The 18,620-nt window shown below is 41.2% G+C and overlaps 1 protein-coding gene across 1 annotated transcript in view; it reads right to left on the minus strand.

The window, feature by feature from the left end:
- Positions 1 to 1,810: 1,810 nt before the first annotated feature.
- LOC140134009 (meprin A subunit beta-like) overlaps positions 1,811 to 18,620 on the minus strand; it is a 64,506-nt gene continuing 47,696 nt past the window's right edge. Inside the window, exons 11-14 of the mRNA XM_072154679.1 lie at positions 17,094 to 17,546; positions 7,366 to 7,545; positions 3,425 to 3,560; positions 1,811 to 2,066 (exon numbers count right to left, since the gene is read on the minus strand). Coding sequence (XP_072010780.1) covers positions 1,913 to 2,066; positions 3,425 to 3,560; positions 7,366 to 7,545; positions 17,094 to 17,546 — 923 coding nt within the window. The 3' untranslated portion in view covers positions 1,811 to 1,912. The remainder of the gene's footprint in view (positions 2,067 to 3,424; positions 3,561 to 7,365; positions 7,546 to 17,093; positions 17,547 to 18,620) is intronic.

The raw sequence follows: 18,620 nt of genomic DNA on the forward strand, positions 1-18,620 counted from the left end.
CTTCTTGGCTCTTGCACAACAATACTGATAATTCTTTTCAGTTCTCCTTTGGAAATCATGCAGGAAGCACCTGGTTTATTTTGAAATTATGATTTTTCCACCTCCTCAATGGAGCCTTCAGGAGTTTAGATTTTTTTACATAAATTATGGACATCTATGGTTAGATTGTTTTTGCCAGTGTGGATTGAATGGGTTTTTACCAACATCTGGTGTTATTTCATGTCAATATCTAATTTGTGCCTGGCCATGGTCGGCATAGCAAATAACTGCTCTTAGCTATAATGAAATAGAATGGGTAAACCACAAATATTTTGCTCATACAAATTGCAACCCATGTCCACACTACCGATCCCTGGTCTTGTAGCTGGGCTGTTTCTCCTGGCAGGTGCATTTTAAAAATTGGGGCCATTAGAAGGCAGCACTGCAGAGGTGGGATGTTCCACAATATGTCCACATGCCCCCCCCCCCCTCATCGTTATTCCAGGAACATGGCTCCTGCCCAGGGGAGGGATGTTACTGTACACATTTCTTTGTCTGACACACATTGCTGATAACTCCCCTTACTCCCACTATGGTGCCCTGTGTCAGTACACACTGCTGTTCTAGTATTCTATTCATGAATTACCAGGCTTAGAATACATGGTCACTGTCATTGTCTCAATCCTTAGAGAATGGGGATTGTCGGAGAGAACTCAAGAAGTACTTGCAGAAATGAGACTGCAGCCTTGGATGTGACTGGGGGACCGGAGGTTAAATAATGGCAGATTGATACACCCAGTCACATACAGAGATTGTAGATGATATAATGGTAAATGATGATATAATGATGATAAAGATGATATAATGGTAAATAGATGATTGCAGCTTTGGATGTTATTGAAGTATCAGAGATGATCTAATGGCAAGGATAAGACCGCAGCTCTGGTTGTGACTTGAGTATCAGAAATGGTATAATAGCAGATTGATACTCCAGTCACATCCAAAAATGCAGTCATCTTAGATGATATAACAGTATATAGAGGATTTCAGCTTTTTATTTTGTGACTGGAATTTCCGAAATTATGGAACAATAGATAGATGATTGCAGCACTGGATGTGACTGGAGTATCAGAGATAATCTAATGGATTAGATTGAATTATGAATGTCTGCTATAAAAATGCTATGAATAAGTGAATACAACAAAACTCAATGTCACAAAATAGTACTTAAGTAGTTTGCTTTTATGATTCACAAAATTTTATGGGCTTTCTAAAGTAGGCAGAGTTATCTCCAAGATATCCGCCTATGGAAACTACAAGTCCCATGATCCTTCAGTTACTCCTCCTACCTCTCATGCTCTACTCCCAGTGATGATGTAACAGAAGGTCCTGCTCTGTTACCATAGTAATGATGTGTAACTTCCATCACTGCACATTACCTTAATGAGATGTCATCTCATCACAACAGGAAGCCAGGAACAAGCAAGGTTTAGGCCAGGAATGACTTGGCAGAGATTCCTGCTATAGTCTCCTCTGTTTTTCATGGCCCTGCCCTCCTCCTCACCACAAGATGCCCAAAGTGGCATGTAGTGTGAAAAAGCAACAGAACTGGCAGAAGATTTGTATACCTTCTCTGTCAGAGACTGGTTGAGAAGGTATAATAAATCTCCCCATGTGTCTAGAAGTTGTTTCTAGGTAGAAAAGATTTTATTAAAACAAAATATGAACATAGGTTATTAGTACTTTAATCACCATGAGTCACATACATTGCATGAATATTGCAAAGAAAAAAAAATAGAAAAGGTTTTTATAGTATTCCAGAAATATTCATGAAAATGTTGGACTGACCCCATAATTACTTAAAAAGGCCTTGCATAATGAATGCCCCTGGGAAAAAACAAGAATAATGCTTTATTACATTTACTTATACTTTTCATATTACATCATTACACAATAGCACCAGAGTCACTGAAAATAAGGCCAGAAGCAGAGCATGTAAGGAGGGAATTTTCCATGCATGAGCTTTGCTGGGGATTCTCGTCTCACATTTCTCACCCACGTACCACCAGTCTCCAGTAGTTATGCATCTGTAACATAGAAAGAAATTATTTCCTTATTGATATCCTCAAATAACTTTTCAGTTAAAGTATAAGTTTTAAAGTACTATCTTGAGAGTAAATTCAGGATAATGTGAGACTCACTAAGACATGCTATGTCTAATGAATAAATATGAATCAGAAATGCATCATTTTATTGTTTTGTGACTACAAACTTCCATTATAAGCCTCACACAATACCTTAGAGACAGGGATACAGGCATTCCATCAATTCTATTGCTGTTTCTGTACGATTCTGCTGTAAGAGTATCCTATATTCTTCCTCATTTGACTTCTCTATCCAGTCATGAAGGCGAGGAGAGCTCTCGGTTCCAGTGAAGCTCTTCCCGCCTCCTCTCTGCCGTCTAGCCACCTAAACTCTCGCCACCGCATTGCCCCTCCACCCTTCCCTCTATTGTGATAATGTATCCGGACTGTCGAATTCTTCTTTTAGACATGCTTCTAGCTGGTCTAAACTGCGTGTCACATTTTAACCTCCTTGACTTTTTGGTGCACGGGTTAATTTCCATACGGCCACGCCCCTTCCTCAGAAACCTTGTCCCCGTTTGCGAGGCCATGCCTCTTTTTTCAGACGAGTCGGAAAGGTCTAAAGAAGGTCTAAAAGCCTTCTTAAATGTGTTAGAATGTATTTTAGCAATTTTTTTTATAGTGCAACATGTCATTTTTGGGCGCAGAAGCAATAATGAATTCCCTCCATTGACTAGCTATCCAAAAAATTTTATCCTTTTACTGGTATCTTCACTGAAAATGTTGACTAAGATTTAGTAGTGTTGATCCCCTACCAAATGCTCAGGATAAGCCATCAATACTACTACCTGGGAAAATATAAACCCATTTCCCTGTCACTTGATCACCATGGATCTAGGCTTCTCTACAGCCTGTAATCAACTGTTATTTGCAGGGAGCCATATCTGTGTCTTTGCTTTGTTAATGCAACATTTCATTCAGGTGGGAGTGGTGGTAAACAGGTAAACTCACTTTACTAACTATTTGATCACTATATATTTTTTGTGGGTGACATGGGCGGGTTATACTGAAAGAAGAGTAAGACTTTTTGTATTTTTCCTAAATTGTTTTGCGTGCTATTGCTACTGTACCTCTTCACTAAAATATATGACACTGATATCAGCTATAATGAAAGTGGTGGTACCCCATGAGAAGCATGCAATATTCAACTTTCTTTGATCTCCAATTTATATTATTTTAGTAACACTTTTACTTTAGAAACAATTCCTAGTTTCTAATAAAGCTCCTTCCACAAATCCAGTATTTTTTGTAATGCTAGTAAGTAAATACTGTAAGTAAAGAAAGAATATGATCCTACTTACCTGCATACTGGTTGGGAGTTTTCTACAACGCAAACACCATTGTTCTCACAAATATTTACTTGACAAAGAACTGGCAATTTAGGGGGTTCACTAGTTGGTTGTGGCAATGGCTGTGTCTGAATCAGATGGGAAATGTCTACAGAAATTAAATTATAGATTAGTTAAAGGGGAATTTCGGGAATATGAACTTCTGATACAAAAACCCATTGTGCTATAAATAAATGAATACAACAAAACTAAAGGCCATTAATCACAAAATGGAGCTTATATGTTTTAGTTTGCTTTTATGATTCACAAAATGTTATGGGCGTTCTAAAGTAGGCAGACTTATCTTTATGATGGCCGCCATCTACAACTACAAGTCCCATGATCATTCAGTTCTCTATAACAGCCCCGCCCTCTTTTGCTCTGCTCGCAGCGATGATCTAACAGACTGCGCTGCTCTGTTACCATAGTAATGATGTGTAACTGCTATCACTGCACATTACATCACTGGGATGTGTCTTTCCACAACACTGGCCATACTGGAAGCACTGCAACCAACCGACTACAGCCAAACATAGTGATGATCACATGACCTGCTCAGCCAGGTGCAGGACATGTGATATGAACATGTGATCAGTGGCCATCTTCTATTCTGTGTCTCCTCCACAGGGGTAAAATCACAAGATTGATTAAAGGGCCAGAATTCTCCATTATAGTCTATGTCCACGACATTTATAAATTGCAAATAACTAATTACATATTAGCTTATAGTATAGACCCATGAATTATGTTTATTCCTGGAATACCCTTTTAATGTCTTATAATCTATATAAAGAAAATTGAATGATTGTTAATATGTAGTAAGCTCTCATACACACGATGGCTGTCAAGGGAAATGATGGGCCAGGCTGCAAATAGAACCTACTCTATAATTTGCAGTGTGGCCTGTCAGCAGCCTCCTGCCACAATGATGCATGGTTCATGCGCTGTGCCTCACTGCACTTCCTATATGTAAGTATAAAGTAAACGGCAGCACAAAAAGTTAAATTAAATAATTAAAAGATAATGCAATACAGGACAGACACCCACAAAATAGAGGACATAGCGAAGCAGTTATGCTATTAAAAAAAACCCTTAACCATACACTTAAGTGATATAAAATTACTATACAAATGTTATGTACTAACCAACAAAAAAGGTTTGCTAGTAATTATAAAACAAACCTGAGCCAGGAATAAGTATAGGGTCCTATCAGGGATACTTCCCTGGAATATAGTGTCACAAATCCAACAATCTGCATAGAAAGAATGGGGGTTATTTATCATTAGGTCGGCTCCTTGAGACAGTTCTTTTTTCCAGAAAGTCCCCCAAAAAAGTCTCAAAATGCATAAAAAGTCCCAGCACATACACAGAAAGGGGCTAGAGTCACTATGAGATATTTATGGCACTTTTTGTAAAAGTCCCAAGACATGAATCTGACTTTTCACGGTCCTGCAAAGCATTACACCAGCAGTAGTTCTATGTTTACGCCAGAGTAATGAAGTGTCGGAAATAGCCCCGTTAAACTTTTACAGCAGTGAAAAGTCCCAAACCTCAATGTGACTTTTTTGAGACTTTTTTATGCCAATAAAGCCAATGAAAACCAATGATAAATAGCCCCAATGTGTACTGCATAGAAAGGTAACATATCCTGAATGTAAAGGAAGCCAAGCATCCAACCCCACATGTATTTCAGTAGGCAAACCTCACTAAAGGTAGGTGCTAGGTGAAGCGGATAGATGCACTAATCACCTGCAGACTCTTCTTATCACAAAAATAAACTTTTCTACAATATTAAAATCAAATCATATACATTTGTAACATTTTAATAATGTAATTGCTATTAATTACCATCTTTGTTGCTTGACAATTTTTGACACTACCATGAACCTGAATAAAGGAGACCTCCATTGAAAGATACACTCACCGGCCAGTTTATTAGGTACACCTATCCAACTGCTCGTTAACACTTAATTTCTAATCAGCCAATCACATGGCGGCAACTCAGTGCATTTAGGCATGTAGACATGGTCAAGACAATCTCCTGCAGTTCAAACCAAGCATCAGTATGGGGAAGAAAGGTGATTTGAGTGCCTTTGAACGTGTCATGGTTGTTGGTGCCAGAAGGGCTGGTCTGAGTATTTCAGAAACTGCTGATCTACTGGGATTTTCACGCACAACCATCTCTAGGGTTTACAGAGAATGGTCCGAAAAAGAAAAAACATCCAGTGAGCGGCAGTTCTGTGGGCGGAAATGCCTTGTTGATGCCAGAGGTCAGAGGAGAATGGGCAGACAGGTTCGAGCTGATAGAAAGGCAACAGTGACTCAAATCGCCACCCGTTACAACCAAGGTAGGCAGAAGAGCATCTCTGAATGCACAGTATGTCAAACTTTGAGGCAGATGGGCTACAGCAGCAGAAGACCTCACCGGGTGCCACTCCTTTTAGCTAAGAACAGGAAACTGAGGCTACAATTTGCACAAGCTCATCGAAATTGGACAGTAGAAGATTGGAAAAAACGTTGCCTGGTCTGAGGAGTCTCGATTTTTGCTGCGACATTCGAATGGTAGGGTCAGAATTTGGCGTCAACAACATGAAAGCATGGATCCATCCTGCCTTGTATCAACGGTTCAGGCTGGTGGTGGTGGTGTCATGGTGTGGGGAATATTTTCTTGGCACTCTTTGGGCCCCTTGGTACCCATTGAGCAACGCCACAGCCTACCTGAGTATTGTTGCTGACCATGTCCATCCCTTTATGACCACAATGTACCCAACATCTGATGGCTACTTTCATTAGGATAATGCGCCATGTCATAAAGCTGGAATCATCTCAGACTGGTTTCTTGAACATGACAATGAGTTCACTGTACTCAAATGGCCTCCACAGTCACCAGATCTCAATCCAATAGAGCATCTTTGGGATGTGGTGGAACAGGAGATTTGCATCATGGATGTGCAGCCGACAAATCTGCGGCAACTGTGTGATGTCATCATGTCAATATGGACCAAAATCTCTGAGGAATGCTTCCAGCACCTTGTTGAATCTATGCCACGAAGAATTGAGGCAGTTCTGAAGGCAAAAGGGGGTCCAATCCGTTACTAGCATGGTGTACCTAATAAAGTGGCCGGTGAGTGTAGATAATAATAATAATTCTTTATTTATATAGTGCCTACAGATTATGCAGCACAGCACAATAGATAGACAGATAGATACTGTAGATATGCTTTGAGAAAGGTGTTGTTTTACACCAAAACGTCGCTTTTGATGGAATGAAGGTTCACCCCTTTCAATACATCCTGGAGTGCTGACTCTTCACTATTTATATTCAGGACCCGTGCCAAAGGATCATCGGCTACTGCACCCATTGCTAGCTCTGCTGCTTTAGACTTTCCATTTGTAAATAGATAGACAGTCAGAGTCAAGCATGATAAACCAGGGACATTTACTCGTAGATCCAGGCACTGTGACTGTGGTAATCTACTTATATTTGTTGTCCATGGCCTCCTTCTTCTAAAATTAAAATTATTCTAATGAACCCTCAGCTTTTCCCACTCCCTATGCCTGCTGTAATTTCACAAGGTGGGAGGGAGGAAGTGTTTGTGCGATGTGTACCAGCTTGTGAAGTTACAGCCCATTGGGGCTCTGGTAACATCCCAAAGAGCCCTGCTGGCTCATAAGCATAATTTTAAAAGTTGATTTTAGAAAGTTGATTTTAGAAAGAATAAGGCCATGGATAACACATAGAAGAAGATTACCACAGCCACAGTTCCTGGATCTATGAGTAAGTGTTTCTGGTTATAGATTTCCTTTAAACTGGTAGGTCAGAAGTTCATGACAATGTTACTATAATACTATCTATAATCATTTTCTAGAACACTGCTATTTGCATTTAGGAACAATGCCTCTTAAAATCATACCTTCCATAGATATAAGGATGAAAGCATCTCCTCCTTTCAGAAATTCTCTTCTATAAAGCCATTCTTCAGTTGTAAATAGATATATTCCATAGCCTCCTGCCAGTCTGTAAGATGTTCCATTAGGAAACTTATGAAAACTTCCAACAATTGCAGGATTATCCCAGACAGGTTTGCCTGTAACTTTACATATATGTTAATATTAAAAAAACATGACCGGGCACATTGTTTAGTAAATGTAGATTTGAAAGATTTTTTGTCCTTACACAGTAAAAAAGTTTTACAAAATCTGGGTTAAGATCTCTTTAGAGAGACGATGCATAGAGCAAGGATAACTTATTATCATACTACATGTGTTGCCTACTGGTAGCTAAAGAGAATCATCTATTAGGGGATAGAAAAGATATCTTATATATAAAGTTGAGTATGTGTGTATGTCCACTAATGGAATCTGCACCATCGTGTTTATACTCACCAAATTTTACACAGCCACCCCTGTGACTCAGGGAACGTCATAGACTAGGGTTTGAGTCAAAATTTTCACCCTGCGCTTTCCAGAATACACTTATTAACCACCATCTACAGGAGCAGTCTGTTGGCTGCTGAGGCAGTTAGCAACCAATCACAGCTCAGCTTCTACCAACCAATCACAGCTTAGTTTCTATTTTGCCACAGGTCATTAATATGAGCTCTGACCTTTAATTTGCCAAAAATTATACTTAGTTACCTAACTGCCAAACTAAAGGTATCATTGGGGGAGATTAACATTGCCTTCTCTGACAGTGTGGCTCCTTTGCCATCACTTTGGGCCAGTCGTATTCTATAGCAGAAAGGTCCATCAGGTTAGACTGATCTTTATGTGCAAAATATTTTTTTACTAACCCATTCTATTTTGTTTTAGCTATGAGCAGTTACTTACTTTCCCAGGCAAGGCCTTGGGCTACTGCTAGTTGTATATAAAAAGAAAATATACAATGAAAAAATAAACAGTTTGGATGGCGGCAGTTCACGCAAAAACTAATTTTGGATTTAAAAAAAAGCAGTAAAAGCCAGGTTAATTACTGTCTATGTAATATATAAAGTGTAATAAATTGACCTAATTTCTTGCTTATATAGCAAAACTAGGACCCAGACCTGTTTCTTCCACGGGGGAGAAGCAGGCGACGGCCCTGGACACAACCAGGTAGAAGAAACAAGGGGCGCCTTCAGCCGCCCACTACCCCCAGTGAAAAAAAAACGACTCAGGTCCATGTGCATACTATGCGTGGAACCTTGTGAAGAGGCACAGGGAGCACTAGAAGGTGGTTCCCTTTTTATCCGGGGGGGAACTGCAGTGTGCTGTTTACCTATATACTTGGTTGGGGCTGCAGTGTGCTTGATACCTTTATACTGGGGGCAGTGTGCGACCAAGAATTGGTCCTTGTGCAGTATTTCTGTTTGAAGCACGGTTTGAGTACTGTACTTATGTATTAACCCCTTAGCGCTCCGCGCCGTAGCTGTACTGCGCAGCTTCCCACTATTGGCGCTCAGCGCAGTACAGCTACTGCGCGAGCGCATACTATTTTAGAATTGTCACCACGTCGCGAGACGTGGTGACATCGGGCTGAAATTTGGGTGACAGAGGCAGGAGGAGTTCCTGTCTCCGTCACCCGACCAATCAAATTGGTCCCGCCCGCCGATCGCCGTGATTGGCCAGTCAAACCTGACTGGCCAATTACAGCGATTTTAGGCTAAAAAACGTGCTTTTAGCACTTTCCTCTTCCTCCAGCGGCACCATTTTGGTTTGGTATCGCTGGAGAGAGGAAAGAGCGTTACTGTGTGCACCAAAATACACTTTTACACTATAAATAGTGTTCTGATCCTTATCTGATCCCTATTGTTCCCTACAAATTCCCATCCTATCTGTTTTTTCCTGTGTCCTGTGTGTTCCCTGTGTGATCACCTTGTGTGATCCCACGTGTCTTCCGTTTTTCCCTGTCTGTCCCTTCTGAACCCAAACGCACTTTTCAGTGCGCTGTGTTAGCGTTGTTCTGCACTGGACGCACTTTTCAGTGCGCCGTGTGAATAGCGCTGCACAGAATCTTTAGCAGTCTTAGCGGTAGTTAGTTTGTCTTAGGGCAAGCTAGGTGCATTTGTAGCGCCTTTTTGCGCGGTGCACATAGGTTTTTTTTCGGTGCCTGGTAATATTTTTTTCCAGAACGCCGTAGGTGTACCCGTACATAGCTACTTTTTGTGTGTGCCATCTGTGCGGCTGGTCCGTGTGGCTTGGTGTGCATTATCTTTTTTTTTTGTGTGCTATCTGTGCGGCTTGTCCGTGTAGTTTAGTGCGCATTATTTTTTTTGTGTGCTATCTGTGCGGCTTGTCCGTGTAGTTTAGTGCGCATTATTTTTTGTGTGTGCCATCTGTGTGGCTTGTCCGTGTAGTTTGGTGTGCATTACCTTTTTTTTTGTGTGCTATCTGTGCGGCTTGTCCGTGTAGTTTAGTGCGCATTATTTTTTTTGTGTGCTATCTGTGCGGCTTGTCCGTGTAGTTTAGTGCGCATTATTTTTTTTGTGTGCTATCTGTGCGGCTTGTCCGTGTAGTTTAGTGCGCATTATTTTTTGTGTGCCATCTGTGCGGCTGGTCCGTGTGGCTTGGTGTGCATTATCTTTTTTTTTTGTGTGCTATCTGTGCGGCTTGTCCGTGTAGTTTAGTGCACATTATTTTTTTGTGTGTGCCATCTGTGCGGCTTGTCCGTGTAGTTTGGTGCGCATTATCTTTTTTTTTTTGTGTGCTATCTGTGCGGCTTGTCCGTGTAGTTTAGTGCACATTATTTTTTGTGTGTGCCATCTGTGCGGCTTGTCCGTGTAGTTTGGTGTGCATTATATTTTTTTTTTGTGTGCCTGCTAGACGGTTTATCCGTGTAGTTTGGTGCACATTATCTAATTTTTCTTGTTCTCTATTTTTTTTTGTGTGCAATGTCTCAGAAGACGTACACCGTGTTGGAGGCATATAACATGCTTGCCTCTGACACCGAGTCAGCTAGTGGGGATGATGGTCCCTTTTACCTATCATCATCCTCCTGCTCATCTTCCAGTGACCTGGAAGGACCCCCAAGAAGGCGCCGTAGGGTTCCAGGGACTTCTGCAATTGAAGTGCCTGGGACTTCTGCAGGAGAAGTGCCTGGGACTTCTGCAGGAGAAGTGCCTGGGACTTCTGCAGGAGAAGTGCCTGGGACTTCTGCAGGAGAAGTTTCTGGGACTTCTGCAGGAGAAGCGTCTGGGGCTTCCACTGACCCCACATGGGTAGCCCCAGATAATTATACCCCTCAGGTCCCTGACTTTTTGGGCCATCCTGGCATTAACTTTGACACGACAGGGCTCAGAGCTGTAGACTTTTTTAAGTTTTTTTTTGATGAGGAGCTGCTAAATATTATTATATTTCAGACAAATCTCTACGCTGCACAACATATTGCCCAAAACCCCACGTCCTTTTATGCACAACCCTACAGGTGGACCCGTGTCACTGCAGCAGAGATGTACAAGTATTGGGGCATAATACTCCTTATGGGGATAGTAAAGAAGCCTTCAATCAGGGACTACTGGAGCACAGATATACTGTACCACACCCCCATGTTCCGCATGGCAATGAGCAGGATGCGCTTTGAAGCCATCCATAAGTTTTTGCACTACACTGACAACACACAGTGCCCACCCAGAGGTGACCCCAGTTATGATCGGTTATTTAAGGTCAGGCCCATATTAGATCATTTTAGTGCCAAGTTTGCCCAGGCATATACTCCCGCCAAACATGTGAGCATAGACGAGTCCCTGGTACAATTCAAAGGGAGACTTCAATTCCGCCAGTACCTGCCCAATAAGAGGGCAAGATATGGTGTGAAAATGTATAAGCTGTGCGAAAGTTCATCAGGGTACACATACAAGTTCAGGGTATATGAAGGGAAGGACTCCTCTATAGTGCCCCCAGAATGCCCCCCCTTCCTGGGTGTTACAGGGAAGATAGTGTGGGATTTAGTGCACCCACTGCTGGACCAGGGCTACCACCTCTACCTGGACAATTTCTACACCAGCACCACCCTGTTCAAGTGCCTCACTTCCAGAAATACTGCGGCATGCGGCACTGTACGCAGAAATCAGAGAGGTCTCCCTAAGTCGCTGCTTGGGCAAAAACTTAAAAGGCACGAAAGCAGGGCACTATGCAGCGACTCTGTATTGTGTGTTAAGTACAAGGACAAGAGAGAGGTCCTTGTATTAACCACAATACATGAGCACACCACCACCCCTGTCCCAGTACGAGGTGCCAGTGCAGAAACCCCCAAGCCAGACTGTATTTTAGATTATAATAAATACATGGGAGGGGTGGACTTGTCTGACCAGGTGCTTCAGCCGTACAATGCCATGCGGAAGTCGAGGGTGTGGTACAAGAAGCTGGCCGTGCACATCATGCAGATGGCATTGTATAATGCTTATGTGCTGCATCGATATGCCGGCCAGAGGGGAACTTTCCTGGAATTTCAAGAGATGGTAATAAAGTAATTTCTTTTTGGAGACCAGGAAGGGGGGAGTGCTAGCACATCTGGAAGTGAGGCCACATCACGTATTGTACCAGGGCAGCACTTTCCAGGAGTAGTTCCCCAAACAGCCAGCAAGGGAAGGTCACAAAAGAGGTGCAGGGTGTGCTCCAAAAATGGCATTCGGAAGGACACCATTCATCACTGTGAGACATGCCCAGAAAAACCAGGGTTATGTATGAAAGATTGCTTCCGAATTTATCATACATCCCTGGATTTTTAGAGTACCCTGTTGTTACCCTGACGCACAGCTTATACATCATGCCGCACCTTCCCTTCTAAGCCCTGCCATGTGCCCAGCCTCTAGATTACTGTCCCGTATGCTTTACCCGGGAAAACATGCATCATGATTTTTAGGGTGTTTGTCTCCCATGGCAGCAGCTGGGCACAAAATGACATAATAGATATTTTTTACTATGCACTATCCATTTTGCACTTTTTCAGGGGTCCACCTGTGGGGTTAAAATGCTAACTATACCCCTAGATTAATTCATGGAGGGGTGTAGTTTCCAAAATAGGGTCAGTTCTTAGGGGTTTCTACTGTACTGGCCCCTATTGGCATCTACAAATCTTTCATGATGCCAAAAAGAAAAAAAAAAGTACAATGTCTGTGCTCCAACAAGTTATTCCCTTTTGAGCCCTGCCGTGTCACCATCCTACAGATTATTGCCTCCTATGGGGTATTGCCCTAACCGGGGTAACCCGCAGAATGATTTTTGATGTGTTTTTCCCCAGTGGCATGAGTTGGGCAAAATACTTTTGTCACTTCAATGGCATATTTGATAAATTGCAATACAACTGTTTCTCTGCACTACTCACTTTGTATTACATTTGAGCCAGCACCTTAGGGGTTAAAATACTCATACAAGCCTACATACATTCTTTGAGGGGTGCCCTTTCCAAAATGGGTTCACTACTTGGGCTTTCTATTGTACTGGTACCTCGGGGGTACACCCCATTACCAATCTAGTGAAAACGAAGCTTGAAAACCTAAATTGTGCTTCTTTCTTCCTGACCCCTGCCGTGTGCCCAGCCTGTAAATTATTGGCACATGTGTGGTATTGCCGTACTCAGGACAACCCCCAGAATGATTTTTGGGGTGTTTGTCTAAAGTGGCATGGGTTGGGCACAGTATATGAGGCACAAAAATGACTTTTTTGAGATAAAAACACAATTTTTACTCTGCACCATTTACTTTGCATTCAATTTTGACCAGCGTGTTGGGGGTTAAAATGATCATACAAGCCTACATACATTCTTTGAGGGGTGCCCTTTCCAAAATGGGTTCACTACTTGGGAGTTTCTATTGTACTGGTACCTCGGGGGTACCCCCCATTAACAATCTAGTGAAAACGAAGCTTGAAAACCTAAATTGTGCTTCTTTCTTCCTGACCCCTGCCGTGTGCCCAGCCTGTAAATTATTGGCACATGTGTGGTATTGCCGTACTCAGGACAACCCCCAGAATGATTTTTGGGGTGTTTGTCTAAAGTGGCATGGATTGGGCACAGTATATGAGGCACAAAAATGACTTTTTTGAGATAAAAACACAATTTTTACTCTGCACCATTTACTTTGCATTCAATTTTGACCAGCGTGTCGGGGGTTAAAATGCTCACCACAACCACCGATAAATTCTTTGAGGGGTCTAGTTTCCGTAATGGTATCATTTATTGGGGGTTTCTATTGCACTGGCACCTCACGGGCCCTGCCAACATGACATGGCACTCCAAATCCAAACGTGTGAAAACGGAGCTGGAAAATCAAAATTTCACTCTTTCCGTTCTCATCCCTTCTGTGTGCCCAGCCTGTAAATTATTGGCACATGTGTGGTATTGCCGTACTCGGGACAACCCGCAGAATGATTTTTGGGGTGTTTGTCTGAAGTGGCATGGGTTGGGCACAGTATATGAGGCACTAAAATGACTTTTTTGAGATAAAAACGCAATTTTTACTCTGCACCATTTACTTTGCATTCAATTTTGACCAGCGTGTCGGGGGTTAAAATGCTCACCACAACCACCGATAAATTCTTTGAGGGGTCTAGTTTCCGTAATGGTATCATTTATTGGGGGTTTCTATTGCACTGGCACCTCACGGGCCCTGCCAACATGACATGGCACTCCAAATCCAAACATGTGAAAACGGAGCTGGAAAATCAAAATTTCACTCCTTCCGTTTTCATCCCTTCTGTGTGCCCAGTCTGTAAATTATTGGCACATGTGTGGTATTGCTGTACTCAGGACAACCCGCAGAATGATTTTTGGGGTGTTTGTCTAAAGTGGCATGGGTTGGGCACAGTATATGAGGCACTAAAATGACATTTTTGAGATAAAAACGCAATTTTTACTCTGCACCATTTACTTTGCATTCAATTTTGACCAGCGTGTCGGGGGTTAAAATGCTCACCACAACCACCGATAAATTCTTTGAGGGGTCTAGTTTCCATAATGGTATCATTTATTGGGGGTTTCTATTGCACTGGCACCTCACGGGCCCTGCCAACATGACATGGCACTCCAAATCCAAACATGTGAAAACGGAGCTGGAAAATCAAAATTTCACTCCTTCCGTTTTCATCCCTTCTGTGTGCCCAGTCTGTAAATTATTGGCACATGTGTGGTATTGCTGTACTCAGGACAACCCGCAGAATGATTTTTGGGGTGTTTGTCTAAAGTGGCATGGGTTGGGCACAGTATATGAGGCACTAAAATGACATTTTTGAGATAAAAACGCAATTTTTACTCTGCACCATTTACTTTGCATTTAATTTTGACCAGCGTGTCGGGGGTTAAAATGCTCACCACAACCACCGATAAATTCTTTGAGGGGTCTAGTTTCCGTAATGGTATCATTTATTGGGGGTTTCTATTGCACTGGCACCTCACGGGCACTGCCAACATGACATGGCACTCCAAATCCAAACATGTGAAAACGGAGCTGGAAAATCAAAATTTCATTCCTTCCGTTCTCATCCCTTCTGTGTGCCCAGCCTGTAAATTATTGGCACATGTGTGGTATTGCTGTACTCGGGACAACCTGCAGAATGATTTTTGGGGTGTTTGTCTAAAGTGGCACGGGTTGGGCACAGTATATGAGGCACTAAAATGACATTTTTGAGATAAAAACGCAATTTTTACTCTGCACCATTTACTTTGCATTTAATTTTGACCAGCGTGTCGGGGGTTAAAATGCTCACCACAACCACCGATAAATTCTTTGAGGGGTCTAGTTTCCGTAATGGTATCATTTATTGGGGGTTTCTATTGCACTGGCACCTCACGGGCCCTGCCAACATGACATGGCACTCCAAATCCAAACATGTGAAAACGGAGCTGGAAAATCAAAATTTCACTCCTTCCGTTCTCATCCCTACTGTGTGCCCAGTCTGTAAATTATTGGCACATGTGTGGTATTGCTGTACTCGGGACAACCTGCAGAATGATTTTTGGGGTGTTTGTCTAAAGTGGCATGGGTTGGGCACAGTATATGAGGCACTAAAATGACATTTTTGAGATAAAAACGCAATTTTTACTCTGCACCATTTGCTTTGCATTTAATTTTGACCAGCGTGTCGGGGGTTAAAATGCTCACCACAACCACCGATAAATTCTTTGAGGGGTCTAGTTTCCGTAATGGTATCATTTATTGGGGGTTTCTATTGCACTGGCACCTCACGGGCCCTGCCAACATGACATGGCACTCCAAATCCAAACATGTGAAAACGGAGCTGGAAAATCAAAATTTCACTCCTTCCGTTCTCATCCCTTCTGTGCGCCCAGTCTGTAAATTATTGCCACATGTGTGGTATTGCTGTACTCGGGACAACCCGCAGAATGATTTTTGGGGTGTTTGTCTAAAGTGGCATGGGTTGGGCACAGTATATGAGGCACTAAAATGACATTTTTGAGATAAAAACACAATTTTTACTCTGCACCATTTACTTTGCATTCAATTTTGACCAGCGTGTCGGGGGTTAAAATGCTCACCACAACCACCGATAAATTCTTTGAGGGGTCTAGTTTCCGAAATGGTGACATTTTGGGGGGTTTTCTATTGTACTTTTACTTCAGGGGCTCTTCAATTACACTGTGGCACCACAAAATATTTGCAGCCAAATTGGCCTTCCAAATTTCCGGTATCGCTAACTCTGTTCTGGACATCGATGTGCGGGGAAACAGCAGCTGACATCCACATGTCTGGTATTGCCGTACTCGGAAGAAGCAGGGCAAGAAATTAGGAATATATTTTTACCTCAAATTCCTTCTGAATGTATCCGTTTTAGGGCTAAATTGGAAAGATTGAAATCAAAAATTGAAATTTCAAAATTTCCACTCCATTTTCATATGCTTCCGGAAAAATAATTAAAGGGTTAACAGACTTCTTAAATGCTGATTTGAATAGGTTGAGATGTTAGGTTCATAAAATGGTGTTACTTGTGGGGGTATATAGTACATAAGCCTTTATACGGCACTTCCAAACTGAATTGATCACCAAAAAGTTCGCATTTTTCAAATTTCAAGAAAATCTGAGAAGTTGCTACTAAAACTTCAAACCTTCTCACATCCATAAAAATAATGGAAACGTAAAACAAATAATGGATATAAAAAGAAGACCAATGGCAAAAGGTTTCTATCAAAAAAAATTTGTGGTATCACTTTTTGTCTAAAAATTATAACATTTGAAACTTTGAAAATAGTCATTTTTTTCAAATTTTTCCTAAATTTTTGAATTTTTACCCCCCAAAAAAGGAACGGATCACCGAAATGACACTACTAACATAAACTACAATGTCTCACGAGAAAACAATCTCAAAATCACAGAGATATCCTAAAGCGTTGAAAAGTTATTACCACAGGAAGAGACACTGGTCAAATTTCCAAAAAAAGTTGCGAGCCTTAACCTGCAAACAGGCTGCGTCCTTAAGTGGTTAAACTACTTACTGGTGCTGTATTTATGTACTAAGCTTTGTGCAGGTGAAGTAAATTTGTAAAAACTATTATAATAATTAATGACAGGTACAATATTATATCATAATTTGAAAGACATTTTAGCTTAAGGGGGGACACTATATGTTAGAATTAATTTGGGGGAGAAATGTCTAATGTAACTTAGTGAGATGTATACTATAAAAGTTCTAATTATTTTTTTATATATGTAACCTGAAGATTGTAGTTTAGGATCAGTTGCGATGCTCTTCATACTCGACGTCCGCTTTTGTATATTTGGGTTTTGGTCCATGAACTCTATTGTAGCTTGTCTCCATGGGCATGGCCATTGTAGGGCATAGTCATTAGCTCCAGTTATCAGAACGAGAAAGGCTGCAATGTTGACTGGTGAATCTTTTGTAGAAATTTCAGACAATCCAATCTGATATGCATAGCCATCTTTAGAGTAATATGGAGGGCTAAGCATATATTCTTTCTCCATATCACGTGAAAAATTTCTAATGTGCCAAACATTTTCAGGACATACATTTTCAGATAAATTAATGTCATCGATTGAAAAGCCTCCAGTGGAGCTTCCATGTCCTTTAATTGCTTGAAATACAAATCTAAATTTATGTGTTGCATTTAATGAAGAATAATGGAGCTGCCAATAATCTGCTGCATTACCTGCAGGGGACAAATGAAAAACAGAAATATGAATAGTGGCGATCAGATAATCTACACTGAAAACATTGCTTTCAATTGAGTAAAAACGATAATTTCTTTTGGAATTAAATTTCTTTTGGAAAGAATACTTGTATATGGTGGTAGAAGTAGAAGCAAAGGGTGAAATGGTTACATGACATGAAACTCACGGACTTAAACACTATGCTATAGCCTAAGATTCTCTGACATCCTGCACATGATGATAGACATTTTTTAGTGGCACATCAATTTTTATCTTTCCAGTCCTATGTGCTACCACAGAAAGCCTTTACACCAAAAGGGAAATAGTTTCAACAAGGAAATTATATACAAAATTGTGGGCCCTATAGAGGATTGGTCTCAGACTCTTTAAACATACATAAAATATTTTAGTCTTCTTATTTACAAAAAATAAATACACAAAAATGACTCGAGGAACAATTTTTCCTATGCAAGTAATGTTCAGTATAGATATAACATATCAAGGGAAGTTGCTATTGTGGACTCTTTGTCATTAATATTTTTGATGTTAGTCCTCTCTTCCAACAATAGTTAAATATTGCAATATTTTACCTTAAATTAGAAAAAGATAGAAAAATTCATACATATGAAAAAATATAATAAATATCTTTTATAATGTCTGCACCTGATATAATCAGACACCTCTAAGACTACATCGTCTTTCACCGGGGGAAATCTTGCCCTCACCAAGCGCAGGGAGGATATTAAAGTATGGACTATCCATTTACCTTAGGCCCATACACAAGGTAACTAACTTACTGCACCGCTGAGACTTGTAGTGCTACCTGTGTATTTTGTACTCTGTTTACTGTATACATCTATTGTGTGTACTGTGTTGTCTTGTGTGCCCTTAAGGCAATTAAATATAAAATTTAACCTGTGTTGCTGTTTTATCTCGATTCACAAATCTCCTGTCCGGGTTTCTCGATTCTATACATGCTACTGGGTTGGTTCCTCATATTATATAATTCTGTTTGGACCAGTCTTATATTGAAGGAGAACTGGTGGCAGCTCCTTGGGTTCAGGGTGGTGATT

This window comes from Engystomops pustulosus, chromosome 5, assembly GCF_040894005.1.
Source record: "Engystomops pustulosus chromosome 5, aEngPut4.maternal, whole genome shotgun sequence".
Lineage (NCBI taxonomy): Eukaryota > Metazoa > Chordata > Amphibia > Anura > Leptodactylidae > Engystomops > Engystomops pustulosus.